We start from the raw sequence: 22533 nt of genomic DNA, 5'->3' as shown, positions 1-22533 counted from the left end.
GGATGTCCCTTAGGAGCTCACCTGGTCCTCTTCGCCTCCTCCCTCTTCATCGTATTTTAGGATGTTGTCCCTGACATCATCTTCAGGGTCAATGAGCAGCTGCTTGGTCTGCCTCTCCTTCTCTCTGCGCTTGATCCACACCACAAACAACAGCACCATGCCTGCAGCGACACACACATGAACACCATGAACTTTAAGGTTTACGCTGTGATAGTCTAGACACACAATCAGGAAATATTTACTAGTAAGTAACAACACTAACCCAGTGAGTACAACTGGGATTTGTTGAAAACAGGGTGAAATCAGGTCCGAACGTCTAAGACTCGACTCTAATTCAACAATTTTTCAACCGGTTACGACATCAGCGTGTCAGAAAATACTTTTCTGTTTAATCATTTTGTTAATTTGTTTATTTTAGCTTTGAAAGGGACAAAAGTGATGATTGTGCCATAGATTTCTCCAAAATCACATTCAACACATTTTATTTTTCATACAAAAATCATGAACACGGCCCTTTATGTGCTGTGTGATGTCAACACGAAGGTTCAGGGACATCGTAAAGGGAGCACTTTTGAACAACAGAAGAAAAAAGAAGACTGTGCAGCTCTGACTGTGAAGGCCGAACGACCCCTGGACGCTGACGTAGTTCTTGACTTTACTATGGAAATGCTGCTGCTAACATACTGATCGTATAATGTTAACAATGTTCACTATGCAGGTTTAGCATGTTAGCATGGTCTCAAGCTAACTGGGACAAAATACAATGTGCAGCTGAGGCTGGTGGTGGGTTTTTTAAGGAGTTATCTGGTGACTTCACCTTCCTGATGAAGACACGAATGCAGATTAGACAGTTCACTTAAAACCACAGTTATCAACCTCATGATGGTGTAAATGGACACGTAACTGTATCCCCAAAGTCACAAGGGCTCATCATCTAGGAATCAAGAATGTTTATACCAATGTTTGTGCCTTTTTGTACGCATAGATGTTGAGTTTTTGCAGGTTAGCAGAAAACTTTGACCTGCTGGTTGTCAGAAAAGTCGGAGGATCACCAGTGTCTGTAAGATTCATCCTCATGGGACCATGAATGTCTGCTCCCTCATTTTCCCTCCTGTCTTTCCTTCCTTGTCTTCCTTCCTTGCATGTTCTCATCGGTTGTAAGTGTTTTTTAACTTTACTTTTTGTAGCGTTGTTTGCTTTTCTTAATCTTCCCTGCGTGGTCTTTGTCCCCTCGAGAAAGATATTTAAAACCGGCTGTTCTTTTCAGCATAAACATTTAAAATATGTTGGAAAAATCCCTGCAGGAGAAAACGGCTTTTCTATATGTATGAACTATGCAACCCTGCAGCAGCAAAGTAAGCCAGCAGCATGAATCACTGGCAGCACAGACAGCAGCAGATATTCACCCTACCAGGAAAAGAAGACAAGAAAACTTCTTGTCAGGAGACGCTGGAGAGGATTCCTACAGTCGGGGCATTAATCCATTATGCAAACTATTGTTCATGTTGCTGTAAGTACAGCGTTGTAAATGTTTAATGACTGCGCTTGGAACAGCACAAGGGCAAATCAAAGACATTCATCTGCAGCTTTAACTTTTTAAGTTGTATTTCTTTGTGTAGGTGTGTGTCTGACAGCGGTGACGTGTCGGTGAAATATGAGCAGCTGATACTCACTGAGCAGTATGATGATGCAGATGAGGATGGAGATGATGGCTCCGGTCCCTAAACCAGCTGCTGCAACTGCCCCGAGGGTGGTGCAGTCTCCGTTTTCATCGCAGGGACACACCTTCACTTTGATGACCGACCTGTTGGACAACGGAGGGTTCCCCGAGTCGGACACAATTATAGGGACCTCATACACCCCCGGCTCCAAGTAGATCTGGTACCGCAGGCCGAGGCGGGCGTAATCACCTGCGTAGTGGGAAAGGAAAAGAGACAAGGCATCATTATCGCATTCATTAATGGTTGCTAATACTCCTGCACTGACGCCTCCTCACCACTGATCCGAGAAATGGTCCAGTTGCGTCGGATGCTGCTGGGAAAGTTGGGCAGCTCGAAGACAAAGGGTCCAGCGTTGGGATCCGTGTCGGCGTCAGCGGCAGTGATGTTGACACCGTTGACGTTTCTGTTCATCCGCTCGCAGATCTGAGACTCCTTGGGTATAAGTGCTGGGGGGTTGTCGTTAATATCTATCAGATAGATCTGCAGGGTGCCGGTGCCGCTGGCTGCAGGGGAGCCTGGGAGCAGAACGAGGGGAGAGAGAGAATAGTATCATGATGGGCGGAAAAGATGAAAAGAGAAGATGTGTGCAGTCAAAGGGATGATGAAGAGGGAAGAGGGAAATAATGAAAGAGAATAAAAAGAGAGATAAAAAAGAAAGAAAGAGAAGGGGGGGAAAGGAACGTGTTTCGATGTAAGGATGCTGTACAGCTGGAGGACAATTTGTGCCCCTGACAGAAACACTTCTGACAGTTTTGCTTTCCCGCTCGTCTTTTAGCCTTGCAGCCAAATCAAAGCCATCAGAGTCGATCCAGATGTAGGCACTGCACCTCCAATCGCCTCAAGACGGCTTAGGTACAATAATGATGACTGTAACACAATCAAACAAGTACTTGTCTGTGTGTATTTACACACCACCTGGAGAGACGTCTATGATTCTGTAAATAACGGCTATTCTGCCGGCTATATTAACAACGTACTTCTGACAGTGAGTGTGCACAGTCCTCCATCCTTATACACATTCACATAAATATACTCTACTTACTGTATGCCTGTGCTTTTGTACCACGAGGTCTCTGCTGTGTGCTTACATACAGAATGACTCCCTGCTCACATATAATCAGGCACTCTTGAAAATCCTTAGTAGTGGATTGGCTTATGATACACACATATGCTTTAAGCAACAACATTATTTTATATACACATGTGCAGGTGTGGTTACTGGGAAGCTAACAAAGCTGGATATCAGAATCAGAAGAGCTTTATTGATCCCACCGGGAAATTAAAGCATTGCTGTTGCTTACTATACAAGATGAGGTCAAAACCTACAATGTGGCTGACCGCATTAGGTCAATGTGCGCTTTTGTGGGCAATGTGTTACATGGACTGTCCTCATGAGGCCGATGAAGCAGGTGCGTGCTGTGGACGTAGGTGAGGACAGTGGACGAGCTGCAGAGGAGCCTACCCCGCCCGAACAAAGTATCCAGAGCCGTAGAGAGAGAGAGTCGCGCCAGTGGTTTTAGGGATGGCAAGTGTTCTGGTTTCTTTTTGTACTGTGCTTGTAGTCCGAGTAATATTGACCAATCACGTATCAGCAGGCTGCGGCGTCTGCAGGAAAAACAGTCCATGTGAAGAGCAGAGCAGGCAGAACGTAATGTGCACGCGGAAAAGGAAGTCTTGACTGGAAGTCGTTTATGGCTAACCGCTGGCATGGCCCGACATGTTCACTATTGTCCCAAGAGGTGATATCGTCGTCAGACTACAGCCGATGGGATCTGAGATTGCATGTATCCTAGCTTGAATAGGCCCAACTCCTCTCAAATTAACTCCTTAGACTCCACACTAATGTTGCACCTAAGAACATGCTCTGTGGAAGTAGTTAAAACAATTGCAAACATTTGGTCTGATATGTAGGCAGCCTTAGCAGGTGCTCGTTCGGTACAATATTGTCAGCACTGGACTGTAATAACATGCACTGATGCACACACACACACCTCATCTGAAGACACAATCCTGAAGCCTTTTGCATTGATTGAGCAGAGCAACAGACCATCAGCAGCAGCATTTACAGAGAATTGGGAGTAAAGAATAGATACTTTAAAATCTCAGACAGCGAGATAGCCGAGCGGAGAGGAGAATGCATAAATGTGTATGTGTGGAATCAAAATAAAGCACAGAGAAGTCTGAAAGAAGAGCGCTGAGCTGTATTAAGCTCAGGGCTGTTTATTGAGTGTGTGTCAGGAGGTGACGACCCTTAGCTGCCTCCAATTACGAGTCATTTCCTCGCCATGCCCCGCTGGCTGAGCCATTGGATGGAATCAAGCGACCTCTGGGCCCATCTCTGGGACGAGATAAGGGCGATGTAATTTAGAAAGATTTATGCAAAGCTGACAGATCTGCCAATTAAACATGGCAACAGAGCAAGACATTTGCCACAAGAAGACTGAGACATGGTGTAGCTCAGTGTAAGAGAGTCTATCGACAGTTTGAACTCTGTCTCACTGGTATTACTACAATCACTTTATGTTGTATGCATTTTAAAGACCCGGTTAAGACATAGGCTGTATAAAAGTAGTGGATGTAGTCACTGTGACATCACCCATTGATTAGTGCTTTTGTTTTGTAGCCTGGAGTTCAGCATTTTGGCCGTCACTATCTTTTTCTTGAAGACTTTCAACTAGCGATTCAGACCAAAAAATCATCAGTTAAACTTTTACTGAGATAAAAAATCAACTGATAAGTAGGGTCATTTTCTCATGACCCGTCTTCTTCAGTGGAGTCGCCCCCTGCTGGCCATTAGAAACAATGCAGGTTGAAAGCACTCCAGCATTCGCTTCACTTTGAATCCAAGAGGCTACATAAATTTTTTGTATATAGTCTTTGGGTTAAAATCAGGTTTGAGATCTATTTGTAAAAGTGAAATAAACCTCTTCTGGTATTCAAAATGTCTGTATGGTGGAGCAGTGGTGTCGCCTCAAGGCTAGAAGGTTCCTAGTTCGAGTCCCGGTTCGGACAAAGTGGCCTTTCTGTGTGGAGTTTGCACGTTCTCCCTGTGCATGCATGGGTTCCCTCTGGGTACTACGGCTTCCTATAACCCAGCGGAGCTGATAGATTTCACTTTAGTCAACGAGAGTGTGCTTCAACCTGCTTCGGGCAAGACAGGAAATTAATACTCCGTGTTGACACCAGGTCGCATTTAAGCACATTTGTTTATGAATGGGTTATCCTCACTTGTGTTTGTAATTGTATTATAGAACGTATTGCATATTATCTCGCACGATCAAGCATGATTCTGTAATTACCGCGGGAACTCCTCGGTCTCAGCAATGCTGCTCCGTGCTGTACACTGAAAACGGAGTAAGTGGGTGTTGACGGACGAGGGAGCACGCAGCGCACACGCAACCAGTGGAAGTCCGGGGTGACGGTCCAAAGACATGCTCGTTTGGTTCACTGGTGACTCTAAATTTCCCGTAGGTATGTGTGTGTGAGTGTGAAAGATTGTCTGTCTCTATGTGTCAGCCCTGTGACTGACTGTCTATCAGTCCAGTCTCGCCCAATGACAGCTGGGATTGGCTCCAGCCCCCCGCGACTCTGACTAGGATAAGCAGTATGAAAAAATTAATGGATGGATGTTATTAAAACGATTTGGTTTGTTAAAACTTGACTACTGTACTGAAAGGTGATTAACAGCTACCACATTATAAACAGCTGTAAATTGACCTACCATACCACAGGAGATACGCACCTTGGCCTTGATGTGTTCTGGTATAATGGGAGAGCTCAGACCGAACCAAACACTGCACTGTGTTCTTGATCCAATAATACTTTCAGAGTATTAACTTAAAATATTGCATTTGTCTCACATTTAATTATAATTATAGTATGATTACATCACTGTCATACTATAATGACATTAAAAAAACGCACCCTTAAGGAAGCCACATAACCAGGTTACATTTCAATGTTGCTTTTTAAAACAGGACCCAAGCTTTAAATGTTTACAAGCTCTTAGGAGAAATACTTTATTTGATCGTCTTTATTAAACCTTTTATAACAATTCTGTCCTCAGGGGCTCCTTGCACACACCGCATATACGTATAGTATTAAATGCAAATTAAACACACATTCATATTAAAGCATAAAAACATGTGGCTCATAGACACACAGGTTTCACACACACAGAAGCACGCGCAGAGGCTTTCCTATTCTGCGGGTTTGTTAATCCCAGCCATGTATGGGGGACATGTGGAAGCAGCTTGCCACAGCTGATAGGAGAATTATGTGGGTTTTAACCAGCTAAATAAATAATTATGTTTGTGTAAATTCCTCAAAAGGATTTGTATTAACTCCTTTTTTTGATGGTGGCTTAGAGATGTGAGGCATGGTGAAAAGACTTGTAGCGAGCCGACTGCCATATGTTATTTGAAGAGCCCACAAACACATAAACAATGCTTGAGGTGTTCACAGAGGAAAACTATGTCAGAGAGGTCTGAGGCAGAAGATTGTGGAGTGGGGGTCGACGCAAAAAAATATGGCAGCACCTCTCATCATGTGTCACCACCTCTCCCACTACCTGCACTGTCTCACGGTACTTCTCACCATAATCCCTCTTAGTTTGTGACGGCTGGCACTTCAGCAGCATCTAAATATTCAGACACACACACACAAGCGTGCGTACACACTTGAACAGCAAGCTTCTCATCTTTTGGACTTACCACAGTTCAAACATCAGACAAACCGTGCAGCAACATGCCAGGGAGTAAATGAGATGTTTGCAAAGTCCAAACAACAGGAGCGAGTCAACCTCTAATCCCGCTGCCGCCTCCCTCCCATCAGCACAGCAGGTCACACATCATGGTGTCTGGCGTTGTCAATCATCGCACGGAAAATGTGTAGAAAAACACCCTCAGAAACGAGTGCATCGGAAACACGTTTATGCTCAAACCTAAAAATACACCACCGTTTCAAAGCCAGCTCAACTTAAGGTAAACACACCGGCGCACTGCTCGCCTCAGATAAGGCAATTTGGGAGGAGGGACAAAAAAAAAAAGCCTTTCCTTTTTACTTAAGAAAAAGCACTCGCTTCCACTTGAGAAAAAGGGAGTTTATTTGCTTACTGTGATTGAGTTTGCTCAGCTAAACATGAGCTTCAATCTGAGGCAGAGTATATACAGTATGTGCCACATTGTGAGAAAGGGAAGTGAAGGCAGTCATGGACTGAAGATAAGAAGTTTGAGAGGAGACGAGAAGAGGGAAAGGAAAAGGGAGGAGGATCAAGAGTGTGACCAGTTGTGTGAATCCAGGATTTTCTCTAACTCCAGCACAGCTGCACTACACTTGAATGCTGCACAGCTTTCACTTCTTTATATCCCTCTAAATCCACACAAATGTCTTCATTTCCACCGAACACTGAACAACATTTTTCACTCTAACCTGATTCTACCTTCGTATGACATCATTTCCCACAATGATTAAACTGTCAGCAATCCAAGCACTCAACTCCAGCACCACTGGAATCAACAATGGGAGACTTGAAGTTTCAGTGCTTCCTAGGATGGTTCATTTTCTGTTAAGATGTATTGTGAACATTCAAGCCACGCAAAGGTCTTTGGATTACTGGGAAATTGCTCTTGCTGTAATGCAGAACCATAATTCCTATATTTTGAAAACTGAAAACAGCCAACACTTTGATTTAAATTGTGATAACAATGCTGCATTTACATGAACTCGGGCGACGGTAGACGGCACGCACGGCTTAAACAAAAAATAGTCAGAGGGAATTGCAGGATGGCAAAACAAAACACCCCTGACGATATATATTGGTACGGTGATGTATTACTTACTAAGATTAAAATATATGAAACTAGATATTTATTGTGCATCATTTAATGCAATTATCATAGTAACGCAGGTAGCTTTAAACACAACTTAAAATAAATGCTCTCCATGAATCATGATACTGCTTTCGGTTTGTTACCGATCTGGTGAGAAGTGCCGGGAGATTCCTGCTCGAGCCATGCACAGGTCAAAAACTGCAGAGACACCAAGCTCTCCGTCCAGCACGCTCATTCTGATGTACGCTCTCTCTAATAAACGCAGAAACAGTGCCTCAGTTTGCACCACGACTGTGCGCCGTGTAACTAGCAAAGATGTGTCGGACACACCCTAAATCACACTTATGCGCTTTAAATGCGCTTTAGACTGTGCGCCGTCCACCGTGTAAATAAGCCCAAGGTTTTTCATTAATTTCAAACCTGAATAGTGACAGGAGAAATGCAGTGCTTGTCTTCCTTGTTTGTGCCTGGATCAAATTATTAGCTTCTAGTCCAAATAACCTTGTTTTCTCCTTTTGTGAAGGAGTTTAAATTATGTCGCTGAAGGCGGCAAAAAGTTGGCAAGAAAAAAAAATATTGCAGATTAATGTTGTCTACCATTATACAACAGTTTGTTCTGACCAAGTAACCTGATTGGACAAGAGTACGTGGTCACTGGGACTTTTCACTCTGTGTATCACTCCGCCTCAGCCAGGTGTTCTGAATACTGTTAATTAACATTACAGCAGACCGGTGTGTCTACATTAATCAAGCTGGTACCTCTGAATCACACAGCAGACTCTTATTTCACTGGTTCTATGATAAATTAAAACAAACAGATAAATGTGATAAAAACATCTGATCTGTGGTAAAGTGCAGGAGAATGTTTGGGTTGCTTGGCAACAAAAGTCCAGTTTCAATTAAGTTGCAGAACTAGTTGAATTGGTGGAGCAAAAAATAATCAGTTCTTCATTGTTATTTTTCATTTACCGCTTGTGTAACTGTTGTATTAAAGCAGTATCACACCGCCCTGCTCTCTTTGAACAAACTGACATGGTTACATTTTTTAACCATAAACAGTCTACCTTGTGTAACAGGAACAAATGCAAAAGGGAAACACTCTTATACCCCATGTGCCCGAGCCAGATGCTTGGAATCTTTTCTTGGCTGCAAGTTCATTAATGTTTGGGGTTATGCTCTGAGCTGTGGAAACTCTCAGGATGGAGTGAAGGTGTGCATCAGTGGGACGACTGCGGTGTGAGGTTTTGTTCATCTTCATATCAGAGTTAAGTTGTACACAGGTACAGTATGTGCTTCCAGACATGCAGAGCATTAGGCGGAGTTGGGGCTTTGTCATAACCATCTGCTTGTCTCCATGTGAAAGCAGTGTATAAAGCGTGGTATGAAGGCGGCATGATAGTATCTTGAAAATCCCAAACTATGACAGTTATAGTTATTTAATGTGTGACAGTTTTAAGTTCAGTTCTGGTGTTATTCGGGCTATCAGATTTAATGTACAGAGTGCCGGTGGAGCGCAGGAAGCAGACTAAATGCACACTTATAAAACATGTGTCTCAAAAGAGGCTCTTACCGTTGTCTGTCGCCAGGAACGTAGCTTCATAAATGTTGTTTTTGACATAGACAGACTCCCGGTCGAGTATCCCTGTTGTTATGATCTGACCATTGGTCCTGTTGATGGACAACCAGTCCGCGGGGTCATTCAGCTTTGAATACCTAAAGACACACAAGGACAGATCGATGGAGGAGTTAGCGCTCGAGTTTCCGTGTTTACAAACAATTGTAAATGTTCTCTTGAGTCTATGCATAGATAGATTACCTCCACACACACACACGCTCAGAAAATCACAACAGCCTGACCTTCACACAGTTTAATTCTTCATTGACTTCTCCTCCCGAGCCTGCAGCCAACAGTCAATTTCACCTCATTTTTCACTCCTGTGTACCAGGCATTGAAGTCAATTACCTCCCTAGTTAAGCACTGCTGCGGCTGCCTACGTGTGTGTTGCATGCACATATTCTAGGAAGTGTTTGCTTGTGCTGGTGAAGGCCAAACTGCATGACAGGGTTATATACAGTACATGAATGTTTTAGAGCTTGTATATCTCCAAATGTCTACGCGTGTGAGGCTGTATACAGGGTGGAGGCAGGATGATAGGATCTTAGTCCTGATCGTCAAACAGAAAAGTGGATGTGGTAGCAGGTGGTGACACTCCCGTGGGATAAAGGCCGGGGAAGGAACAGGGGATCATCTCCAGGATTGAATCCCAATCTCCTTCTGATCTAACTGTTCTTGTTTCACGGGCTTTTGTAGCTTTGGGCTCGTTCCACACTTGCAATTCTATCTGATCTCTCTCGACCTGTGCTGCCTCACCTCATCTTGCTGTGCTTTTGTATTCATACATTTTCTTATCCCCCCGTCTGTATCTCCTCATCCGCGTCTCATTCCCTCCGTGATACACAGTTCATCAAGTGTCACCTCTCTCGGTCTGGTCTCACTTCTGTGTGTGAAACATCATCTGTGGACACCTTCGGCGTACACAACGAGGTTTCCGCATCAATCCAATTTCATTTACTGGATGTCAGTTAGGGCAATAAGGCCATGTTGCTTTGTGACACACATCCAGCTTTAAAATCTATCCAAATTGGAATGGATATGGCCTTAACCCTGCTTTTATATTGGATGAATTGCAGGGTGCTTACTGTCATTGTACAGCCCACTTGTTTATTAACATTAAATACCACATGTACATTTTAGACGGAGGAGAATGAAAGCCTAGAGGGGTGGGTGGTGGTAAGGAGGGGGGGCTCAGGGAGTATAATCTCTCTCCTGCAGTGAGGGAGGTGGGATTTTCCCAGCAGGCAGCGGGCATGATCCCAGGCGTAGCGCAGTGCGGGGAAGGGGATCACAGGGATGACATTCCCACACTCTAGACGGTTTCGCACAGGCTAGCCAAGCCCACAGCCACTAACTGGCGGACTGTGAAATCACCACCAGTGCTACAGTGGGTCCATCACAGTGGGAGGGGGGGGACTAAAGAGAGGGAGGGAAATGATCGGGAATGGTCGGGAACGGAGAGGTGACATTCGAGAGAAGCTGCATGGCTGCATGATCTGGTTTTAATATCCTCATTAAGAGACTTGATACCTGCTGCGCTTCTCTGTCCATCAGCAACTCTTTTGGCTTTGCCACGCTAAACTGACGTTCTATACGTCCAGGTGAGAGAAAAAACATGCTTTTTAGTGTCTCCAGTGGAGGGCAGACCAACATGTGCATGGCTCTGTGCAAAGTTTGTAAAGGCCACTTATTAAAACAGCATATCTTGTTTGTTTAATCCGAACACAAGCCTCCAGGAAGTAGCTGGTTTCAGCCATAAAATAACCCACCACATAATTCCCCATTTAACCCTTAACTTGCAAATTTTACACTTCAGCTTATATACAAATACAGAAATAAAAGCATAATAAAGTAGCTTGATAGGTGGATTTGTATTACCAATAAAAAACACTGTGTTTTCCTTATGTCTTTTATGTACAAGCTGCTCCAAACAAATTGTCCCTAGACGGATTAATAAAGCTGTTTGAATTGAATCAAAAGCGAGGTTAACTATTTCACCTTGCTGTAAGTGTTTATGCTAAGCTCGGCTAAGGTCTGTTGGCACCTGCTTCATATCTAGCTTATAAACACGAGAGGTAACTATCCTCTCACGCAGCTCTTCACAAGAAATTGCTTAACTGCATTTGCACAAATGCTTCAGTATTTCTATAACTCTGAGCAACACAACACAACTTCCATTAGCATCCACTGTGTTGGTGTTAGAGGTCTTTACAGGTCCAAAGCCACAGACACAAACCTCCATTGACTCAGGAAATTACAGAGATACAGACCTGACCCCGTGCATGCCTGAGAGGAGAGAGAGCCGAGAGCTGGGACAGTTTGGTTACATAGAACAGACTCGCTAATTAAGATGCTTTTCAACAGCAGGAACTTTCCCCAGGAACTAGGAACCTTTTGAGGAACTCTGTGTGTGTCGACAGCAGGAACCAGGGTCTAAATTTAGTTCAGGGGTAATTGATTTACCCCCTTAAAAGTCCCTGTAGTACTTTCCAAAGGTCCAGGAACTTTCAGGGCGGAGCCTGCAGTGCTGATCGTTTCTGATTGGTCGAGTACTTGCACCGTTTTATTTCACCAACCATGTTTAAAAGACTGCAGCTGCAAGCTCACTGTTATTATCGTGCTTCAAGATCGTTTATCTCCTCTATGCTGATGATACCAAATGATGACACCGGCCCGTTCGTCACGATTTATGGCGTCATCTTTGTTGTGTGGCCTTCATCTTTTTCTTACCGCCCCCTACTGGACTGGTGGTGTAGTGCAGTTACTTTTATTGTTTCTCCATAAGTCATTGGCCTGATTTGCATAATCTTCCCAGGACTTTAGACCACTGCAGACAACAATGGGCCACAGGAACCATTTAGTTCCTTGAAGAGAAGTTCCTGGGACACACCCATCATACTGTAAATGAATTGAAATGTTTAATAATGCTTCAGATATCTATAGTATTTTATTGTACTTCCACTTTTTCTGTTGTTTCTGTTCTATGAGGTGACCTTTTACCTCCCTAAAGAACCTTTCTTATCTTCCCTCCACGGCCTCAACTTTCTGCTGCGGCTTAATGCTTTTATTCACCTTACGCTCTCTCATGTAATCTGATCTTTAATCAGCCTCACTATCAGGCAAGTTACAAACAGCTTTTCTCTTACTATCAGCGCTGATCACAGGTCGTCTTGGGTTCACTTGTGTAATTCATGACTGAATAAATTAACAGAATAGAACGGGACCTGACCTGACAGGGCCTGTTTGGTTCTCAGATGCTGGGGTCTGGGTAGACCCCTGAAGACTGGACGTTGGGGTTAAATAAAAGCTCCTTTAAGGAGTTATGAAACAGACTGAAATTAATTCTGATGTCTCTATATGATAAGCAAACCAGACCATCAGCAACAAGATTGATTATTTCTAAATAGTTATTTTTAACGCCTGAAACAGCTGGTAGGTGTCAGATGAAGCAATTAACTGCACGCTGCCGTTGTTTACATTTTCCAGGGTAAAAAATTCAAGTGAGTGATACATACGACTGTTAAAGAAAGCAAGATTTTTTGTTCAACAAAAAATGCACAGGACAAAATTAGCAAAGAGATCAGAGGTACGACTTTGTCCACAGGGGGCGCCAAAATCAACACAACCTGAAAGCTCCTCACAGGAGCTTTAAAGAACTTTTAGGCAGCTAACATTATCTCCACTACTGGTTTCAGAAATGTGGTTTTACTGACCCATTAAGATCAAGACGAGGAAGAAAAATGAGAAAAAAAAGACGAGAAGAGTTTTTCCATAATGGGCTATAAAATAGCACCAGAGCCCATTGTTTCCCCGTCACACTGCACGATAGCAGAAGTGACTGCGCGCTCTCTGATGATAAAAGCCATAACACAAAGGTTTGTTCACAGAGCAGAGTGCTTCGTCCAGCACACTTTAATTAAAGTCTCCTAAACAGCCCTCTGTGCCGCTGTAATAAACCTCATACGAAGCAAATGAAGTCCTGAATGAACACTTCTTGCAGCCGAGCTCATTTCCAACACACTGAATAGACAATCCTCTGCATTATTAGTTCTGGGCTAAAGAAACTCCAGATAGGGTTAAGGGCAGAATGTGGCTGGCTTTAAACAGTCATTTTTACTGCACTTTTTCTAACGACGCCTGGCAAACAATAGGGCCACTCTGGCCATTAGAATAATGACTGTGAAAGCAGCTACAATGTTTTTGTTTACAAGTCCCAACTGTCAACAACATTACTGTGGGCATTTGGCAGCCCCCTCGCTTACTTTTTAATGAAGTGTTATGCCAATTTTGTCTTCTTGGAAAGGTAAACAGTTCTTGTTTACTCGTGGTATTTTGGAATAAAAATCTGGTTTAAATTTTATATTCTGCGTGAAAGTTTTACTATTCCATTCAGTGTCTTATCTCCTGAGCCGTCCTGTGGTCTCCACTACCTGAAAGCTTCTCTCATTTGGGAGCTGGCTGGCGTGTGAGTATAGCTGGATGCATGATTAGGCCTGGCAGGTTAGTGATCTTAGCAAGCAGCAGGGAGAGGTATGACATTTATTTTTCAAACCCCCGACCCTGAGGATGAAAAATGCATGTCTCAAGCTTAGCCAAGGCGGTTTGGGTAATCATTTATGCCGGTGTCTCGAGTCCCATGTCTCGACCTCACTGGTCGGGTGTCTGACAGTTGATGCACGATGCCTCACCCTCCCTCCCTCATCTCCCCCCGCCCTGCTCCTGTCCACACCGACTCCCCCCAAACCCCAACAGGACACTGTCAGCCTGTCTCTCCTTTGATAAGCACCTGTCAAGTTTAAACCTTGACCTGCAGTCAGCTCACCATACCCTTCTGCCTCCCTCCATGTTCCCTTATGTCTTCCTTTGGACTCTTACAGCTTCCTCTAAATCATTGTCTGTTTCCACTTGATCCATTTACAAAGACACACAGCTCTTTGATGTGCAAAGACCTGTGCCGTAAATTACATGTAACACAATCTGTTGTGTCATATCCTAATGTTTTCCCCCTATGCAAAGAGACATGAGCAAACCGTGTGATGGATGGGGTTTTAAGGTTTGCACATTGAGATCTGTTTTGTGTGATATTAGATTTGATGTATTACGTAGATTTACATAATTGTCATAATCGGCACAAGTGTTAGCCCCTGATTTGTACTTCTCCAGAATAATTCAAGAGACAAGGAAGAGCTGTGATTAGTGTCCTTGCCTAACAGTAGAGTAGATACCTTTTTATGGAACTGGTGTAAAGCCGGGGGATTGATAGTGATCCCATCCAGATGGATTCAACTGAAGGAGGTGGTGGATTTGCCATCTCGACAGTCTCACTTCCTCGTGTAGTGAGCGCGGAGGAAGCAGACTGGGCTTGTGTTTGTGTTAAGAGAGCGTGAAATACCACAGTAATGGTTGTAAATGGCTAACTTAATTCCAAGATGTAAAGTGCTGCAGTGGCGCACAGGTCATAGAAAAAAACAGGGAGAAAAACCAAAGAGGTCAAAGCGAATTCAACAGGGAGAAAGGATTAGAGGTAAAGAGAGAGAGATAGTGCAGAAAGAGAGAGAGAGAGAGAGCCCAGCTGGCGACTTTGGCGTCTTTCTAAATTATAATGTACACCCAATTTACTCTCATTTGCTGGGAAATTAGCTGGGAAATTTGTTTATATCTTTTCCCCAGAGAAAATAGGAAGCTAAAGGCTGCTGAGGGTTGGACTGAGGTGATATTAATGTCGCGGCAAACAGCCGTGTTATCAACTGGGTATATTTCACACCACTACACTCACTTTAATGTAGACTATGCACACACTATGTGCACTTTAATGTCAACTATCTACATGTGACAATGTGTAAAAAACCAGCCTGTACAGCTGCTTGATCATTGGTCCAAAGCTACATATAAGACGCTGTGAGTAGCGTCATGACTGGACTCTGTTCCCAAGCAAATTGCATTTATGTGCCGTTAAGTCAGGAGACGAACCGTGGTATGAAGTCTGTGAAAGTCCACGTCGAGGTAGCGGTCAATCATCAGCCTTTATCATGACTATGCTGTTCTTGCGAATCTTTATACTAGTGTACCACTATTATTGGCATTGTAACCATAAGTATGTATTATCTGTTGTTGTGGTTGTAACAGGAACATATGTTGTTGTTGCTCTCTTTGCCTGTCTCTATCCTGTATCTCCTTCTATCCCACTTTTCGGCCCATCCAGTCGAGGCAGATGGCTGTTCAACATGAGTCTGGTTCTACTCGAGATTTCTGCCAGTTAAAAGGAAGTTTTTTTCTGCCAATGTGCCAAATGTTGCTAAGTGCTACTCATGGTGACTAATAAATAACAAAGAGTTGGTCTAGACCTGCTCTTTCTGTAAAGTGTCTTGAGATAACTTTGGTTATGATTTGGCGCTATACAAATAAAATTTGACTGATTGATTGACTGATCACTTCAAAGTGGTTGACTCATTTTTGATTAACTTAAAGGTATAATCTCGAAGATTTTCATCTTAATAACAGTCTGTTAAGTCCCTATCTATCGCCGAATGAGGTAACACAATGGTGAGTGAGCCTAAGGCCCACTGATGAGAGCCTTTGCATTTGCAGTATATAGTGTTATTACAGACTGGGTGTCTGGCGCGACATTCACCGAAAAAAATCACTTTTTCCAATTTTCCATCAGCCAGCAGTGGTTGGTCTGCCAGAGAGGGTAGGCGGAGCTCAGCGGCTGCTATTCCGGTCTCTGCAAGTGTTGCGAGTAAACAGTAATCTACTATGGCTGAACAATCGAATAAAAGATTGTTGACGACAGATACAACTTCAAAAATAAGTGAAAAAAGTGAAAAACATTTACGCTCAGATGAAGGCAAACAGTCTAAAAAGGAAAGCGACCGTCTGGTTATCTGGGATGCCCACAATTGCCTTTTATCGCCATAAGGTGCCACCAAATAGAACAAAACTGAGAACTTCGAGATTATATCTTTAACCTACCTTAATGACATAAAAGTCATATGTCAGTTGCGTAAAAGCAAAGTGCAACCTAAATCTTTATCCTTCACGTAACTAAGCAGTCATGGTGTCGAAACATAAACAAACTTCCACCATTTACCAATGCTGACTATGTTTTTATGATTGTTGCATTGTCAAAACAGTTTCACTGAATGTTCATTATTTATTATAATTAACTTGACTGCTTTTTTGTAAGTCTAAAAATATATTACATTCATTATTGCTTCATTGACATCGTTCAAATGCAAAACCCTCGAGGGATACTTGAGACGAGATGGGGTGAATGTGTTGAAAAACATAATCCAAATCTTTTTACAGCATCAACACACGTTAAAGATTAACTTTAAGTTGGGAAAGCCATAATGCAGTCAGTGTTTCTGTCAGGCTGACAGCAGGTCTGCAGAAAGGCCTGCTGGTCATTTAGAGGTTGGTTTACATTTAAGATCCAGAGAGGCTTAGCGCAGAGAAAAACACTGCAGGTGGACATAATGCTGTGTCAGGTGTTTGGGCTGGAGCCAGCTGTTCTCTTTATTCTCCCTCCTCCCACAATCTCTCCTGTTCTCTCTCTTTACTTCTGTGTGTGTGTGTGTGTGTGTGCGCGCCTGCACGTATGTGCTCATGCAACCTGCAGAAAGCACACACTTCTTATTACCCCAGAGGCTATTGCTCCCTATTAACCTTACCCTCCTTACCCAGAGTTCCTCACTGGCTCATAAACTTCGCACAGTAAGACTTTGAGAGATGGGTGATGCCAAAATATATAACCCTTGTTGAACTTTGACCCCTAACTACTGACATGGAACCTATCCAAGAGGCTTTTTAGCCTGCTGTTAGTGTATATGGAGGGATTTCTGCCAGGCTTTTACTTACAATGTAGTGAGTAAGACTTAAAAAAGACAATACTTTTCTTTGTGTGGAGACAAATTTAACTTAACTAATCACCAGAGGAAAAATTTAACTAATGGCATGCTGTCGAAATGTCAGAATTCACCCATTAAGCAGCCAGTTTTGTAGTTGAGTCCATTGTTTTTGGTACCTGATTGTCTGCTGCATCTGTAGTCGGTCAGGATCTGACGCTGAGAAGGTCGTCAGGCTGGTGCCAGCAGGGACGCCCTCTTCAAAGCGGATGTGTTTCGGGTTGGTGGGGAAGTAAGGGGGCTCGTTGACGTCTTGGACAGATATGGTGACCCCGGCTGTGGACTGGAGCGAGGACTGGATGCCACTGGCTAGGTGTGCCTGGTTGGACACCACCACGGTCAGCATGAAGGCGCGGTTCATCTCAAAGTCTACTGGCTGTAGGGAGGAAGGAAGTGAATGACAGCGTATGAGAAGAGGAAGTGAATTCAAGTCTTTTTACTGAGAAACCAGTCAAAGGTACAGGTGTGTAGATCGAGAAAATTCAGCATGAGGGAACAAATAAGCTTCCTGTACATTAGCAATGTGGCACCTTCACCATATTTATCATATTTTAACACTAAGTTGTCTGGCGGCTCTTTCGCTTCCCTCGGTAGTGATCCTGAAGTCTGTTTTAAATCGCTCTGTATGCCTAATAATTGCTTTGATTCATAGAAATTTTACAATAAAAACGATGGAAAGGAATCATGTCCTGGTGGTAACAGCTAAACAAAACGATACGCTTCCGCCATTGTTGTTGACAAAGTTGATATTGTTAGTCCCGCCCCCTCTCGTTTTTGATTGGTCGGTGAGGGAGAAGTGACATTGACGAGCACGGCAGTGTTCCAAAAGTTGAACTACTTTCAACTCAGAGTGTTGTGAATGCAGCGTCAAAAAACAGCTGATGCTGAGGGCGTTTTTTCGTTGAGAGCTGAAAACGCTCAACACCGCCAGTGCAAAAATCGCTGTGAGTGGACACAGGCCCTAATCAGAATCAGAATCAGAAATACTTTATTAATCCCCGGGGGGAAATTCGAGTGTTACAGTCGCTCTGACACAGAGAAAGCATTGAGAAATATAATGGCATAAAATAGAAGTAATAGGTGAAAAACTCGCACACTGTCTCACAGTTGCAGGCGGCTTCTTGGGGCCCCCCTTCGTTCCTCTAAGTTCCCTTAAGGAACCTGATGAAGGTCGGTACGACCGAAACGTCGATGATGTGAAATAAATATTATCAGCAACAAGCGAGACAGTGTGCAGGAGTTTTTCACCTATTGTTTCATGACTGCACCTCCCTCTGACACACCTGTCACAATTCAGGTGTGCACAGGTTTTCTTAGATAATATAGAAGTAAGAGAAACTGTCCGATATCTGCATTCTATATAGAATAAAATAAGACATAATATATTTAATAAAATAAAAGATAAAGATTTAATGCTGAGATAAAATGCACATTGTCCATCCCTTTATAATTCAGGTCACTTTCACATATTATGTCAAAAGCTTACAAAAACAGGGAAATCCAGCATTTAAAAAACACGTTACGTGTTAGTTAATGCAACACCACCACGTAAATAACCACCTCTGTGACACAGTCAGAGCAGAAACCCTACAAATTAAACAGTGTTTATATGGCATTTTTTATCGGCTACTTTTAGTATGGCTTATACATGTATTTGATCCGACCTAAAAAGGTGAATCTTTTATATTTAAAAAATAACTACATTCGCATAATAACTTCTGTCATCATTGTTGATTCACAGGTTAAGAAAATAGATGTTCTCGTCCTGTAAAGTGAGTGATTATTGTTTCATTTAGCGGCATTAATATCATCAGCGCTTTTATGAGCAGACCATGTCAAGTGTTCAAGCATAGGGGGTGTACTATAAATATTATGCTCATTAAAGTGTTACAACCCCTGTCGACATTTCTCTTTGTGCCTGGGGAATATGCGCTGAACCTTGTTGATGATAAAGGACACAATAAATGAACAGATGCCATGTCAAGTGGTCCCCTGATGAATGGGACCCATACTCCCTCTAAACAACTAACCAACACACACACACACACACACACACACACACACATCCTGAGAGGAGGCAGCAGGGCTTAGACTATTCATAGGGGCTGTCATGGCCCTGCCTTCTGAGTGATTGTGTGTGTGTTTGTGTGTGTGTGTGTATGTGTGTATGTGTGTACTCTGCAGGGGGTTTGGCTGGCTGAGCCTAAACCAGAGTGACAGTTCTGTGCTCTCCTAATGAAGACTACACGATCAGGTTCAAATGACAACAACAAGGAAGGAAATAAAACCAACAAACAAACACGCTGCTCGCAGGTACAGCTGCCACATTTCTAAATAGGTGGATGATGATTACTGCCACGAGTCTGGTATCTGTGCTGTTTGATGGTGATGTTAATGACTTTGAGCACATCCCTATGTTGCACTGCCTGAGTGTTATGAGTGGACAGTTTGGCAGGGTGGTAAAAAAAAAAGTCTCTTTAATCAGGCAGCGTTGTTGACGAAGGCATGTGTTCCTCCTGTGCTTATATACGAGTTAATGTAAGCACATGGGTGTGTATTCGTGTGTGACCCCGTGGTGCACTGGGAACAAATTTACAGGCTAACCACGCTCAAGGCCCTTTGATCTACAGCCAGTGGTATGCTGAGCACAGGGAGGTCTAGAGTATAGCTGTAGGCTAACTAAAACACATATACACGCTCTGACACACACACCCTGAGGGAAGCCAGAGGGGTGAGAGGTCAATAACACGGCTTCCATCTTTTGCCCATGAGCCATACCATCTTACATCCCCCCTGTACCGCTTCACTCGTTCCTCCTCTCTTTTCCTTTTACTTAATTTGTTCCGCCGGTCTCAGACTCCCACCCGCTCGCCTCCTTACCTCTGCCCCCCCCCTCCATTTTCTGTGATCTATGCTCTCTGCGGTCTGCAGCTCTCAATCCTCGAAAATCTGTCTTCGCCTCACTTCTCTCCTCCTCCCTACATCCCCTGTCATCTTCCGTGTTTATCATAAGCCGTGATTTACATATCTTAATGACTCATTTGAACCAAGTGGCTCTGTTTGTCTGTTTCTATGCGTGCTTGTTTTTTTTGTCTACGGGCTCTATTACCGTGCGGCAAATGAGAATGCGTCTCAAAAACTCCCCGGAGAGCGGTGTAAATGTGTGACATGTTCTGGTTAAGACCTCAGCCCTTGTTTACAGGAGAGCCCGGGTCCCTCGTGGGATATTGCCACATACCTGGGTGTCAGTTTGAATCGAGACGCCTCGGTAAAAATAGGAAACCCCGATTTATCACCTTCTTATGGCTTCTCGACTTCGCCTATCCTATGTCGCCTGATGCGAACCAGAGCTCCAGAGCGAGCCGAGGCCCCTCTGTTTACTTGTTGAAACTATGTCTTGTTTTTTTTCCCAGGGGGTGTCCTGTCTCTCATTTTCTGATTTCCTGATAACCTCCCATGGGTCTCCATGGAAGCTTACGGCTACCCGGCTGCCTGCTGAATTTTACATCAGGGAAGAGCGAGGAATGGATTATAAAAGGCAGTCATCTAGAGATAATGAAGAGAAGCAAAATGCCAATGCTCGTTGCTCAGGGCGCTGTGGGAATTACATCGAGATGTTATTGCTACTTTTTAAACATTATTGCAGGACGCAAGGTGTGGTTTGCAGGAGCCAGATACATGAGGAGCGCACCCCTGGGTCCTCAGGGTCAGGCAAATAAACAAGTTATTTCCATAAAACACATGCAACATGATAAGCACATTTACAGTGATCCACTCAGGCATGAATGCAGAAATAAAAATTCCAAAGGACGTTCAACAGGACACACACCGACACACTTTACACACACACAGCATAAGCTGAATTTCATACAGATTTGTTGTCCACGTTCCTTATTTTTCGGTTAAAGCCCTCCACACAAACTCCGTCTGAGAGGTTGAGCACTAACATAGCAGGTTGTTACAGACACGGCTTTGTTGTTGCTACCATTTACCACAGCAGCTAGAACATTATGAGTGTATAAAAACCGTTGCCTTTGTAATTGAGAAATCAATACCTAATTTGCTACAGTGGTCTCGCCAGCCATTGTGTTTAAGTCTGTTGTGTGAGTGTATGAGCTGCTCCTGAAGGGCGCAGCGGCCTCCAATCCCTCATTTGGACATAAAGGGGCATATGAAAGGCAAAGACCCCAGCCTGTCCCCGTTTAACTCTGCGGTCTATTATTATTGCTCGTTCTTAAATCCAGAGGGGATGTGACAGTCGGTACAGAAAAAGACATGACACTGTGTCTTCTACACTGACCTCTATAGGGGCAGAAGCTGAGCATGTTGTGATGGTAGGGATGCACGATATTGGATTTTTTTCAATACGGATATATTAGGCACATGTTTTTTTCCACCTAATTGCAGAGAACAGCGAGTCATACCGCAGACATCTTGCACCCTTCTTCATACTTGACGGAAGAGGCGTTGCACAAAAAGGCACGCGTCTGATCACTCACGTTTCTGAGCGCACCTGAATGCAGCATCCCCCCGAAACACAGCAGTGAGGGAAACATGCCCGGACTTGTTTACTGCACCTACTACGGAGACATCAGTGATCGCAGACAGACTCTTTTAACCGTTTGTGCGTCAATGAATATGTAAGTTCGTTTTGCACTGATGTTTATGTTACAATCTGTTAGCGTCGGCTTTGGCCGTGAGTGTATTTTCAGCGTGTTTGATGTTGTTAAGTCTGGTGAAAAGATGAGAATGTGAGCTAACTGTTAGCGAGTTAAGAGTTGTGAAAGTTGTATAACTTCTATTCATTGGCTCGTGTTTCTGTGACCTTATAGTCTTTATTTGTATATTGTTTCTAACTTTGAGCAGGCAGTGTGCGCACACTCACGCAGAGGTAATGTTGTAGCATTATGTTAAGCTTTTTAAGGGAATCATTAAGCATTTAGGCAGAATTAAAGCGTTTATCGGCAGAAAATACAGGCAGAAAAATTACATATCTGCCAATGCCGATGACATTTTCACGCTATAATTTGCAGATACCGATAAGGTGCTGATAATATCATACATCCCCTTGTGATGGGCTGGCGTCTTACCTTCACCACGGTGACCATGCCGTCGTTGCTGACCGGGTCAGTTCGGATGGTGAAGTGCCCTGACGGGTCTCCGCTGATGATCCTGTAGATGGCATTCCAGTTAGGCGAGTGCGGTTGGTCAGCATCTATCACCGTCAGATTAGCCACCACTACGTCCACTCGGTTCTCTGGGACCTCGCCGGAAAACTGCAGGAAGTAGAGTCATGTGTTAGTTTGTGATCTGTTGTTTCAAAACATTTATATTTGGACTGGCGCTGAGGTAATTTGGGACCCACTGAGCTGTCTGAATGTGGCAACTCCTTTCTAGAGATAATCCTCCTTTCAGGTTTTCAGGTAGAGTAGGTTTAATGATCTCCCTTTTACTGTAGC

At 43.6% G+C, this 22533-nt stretch overlaps 1 protein-coding gene across 1 annotated transcript in view; it reads right to left on the bottom strand.

The window, feature by feature from the left end:
* LOC138589442 (cadherin-4-like) overlaps window positions 1-22533 on the bottom strand; it is a 257011-nt gene that overhangs the window by 7210 nt on the left and 227268 nt on the right. The window contains exons 10-15 of the mRNA XM_069659713.1: window positions 22165-22350; window positions 17194-17450; window positions 9123-9265; window positions 1997-2236; window positions 1674-1910; window positions 22-161 (exon numbers count right to left, since the gene is read on the bottom strand). Of these exons, the coding sequence (XP_069515814.1) occupies window positions 22-161; window positions 1674-1910; window positions 1997-2236; window positions 9123-9265; window positions 17194-17450; window positions 22165-22350 (1203 nt within the window). The remainder of the gene's footprint in view (window positions 1-21; window positions 162-1673; window positions 1911-1996; window positions 2237-9122; window positions 9266-17193; window positions 17451-22164; window positions 22351-22533) is intronic.

This window comes from Semicossyphus pulcher, unplaced genomic scaffold, assembly GCF_022749685.1.
Source record: "Semicossyphus pulcher isolate SPU_LCO1_2020_fin unplaced genomic scaffold, fSemPul1.0.p SCAF_13, whole genome shotgun sequence".
Lineage (NCBI taxonomy): Eukaryota > Metazoa > Chordata > Actinopteri > Labriformes > Labridae > Semicossyphus > Semicossyphus pulcher.
This window is presented reverse-complemented; position numbering and strand designations above follow the sequence as displayed.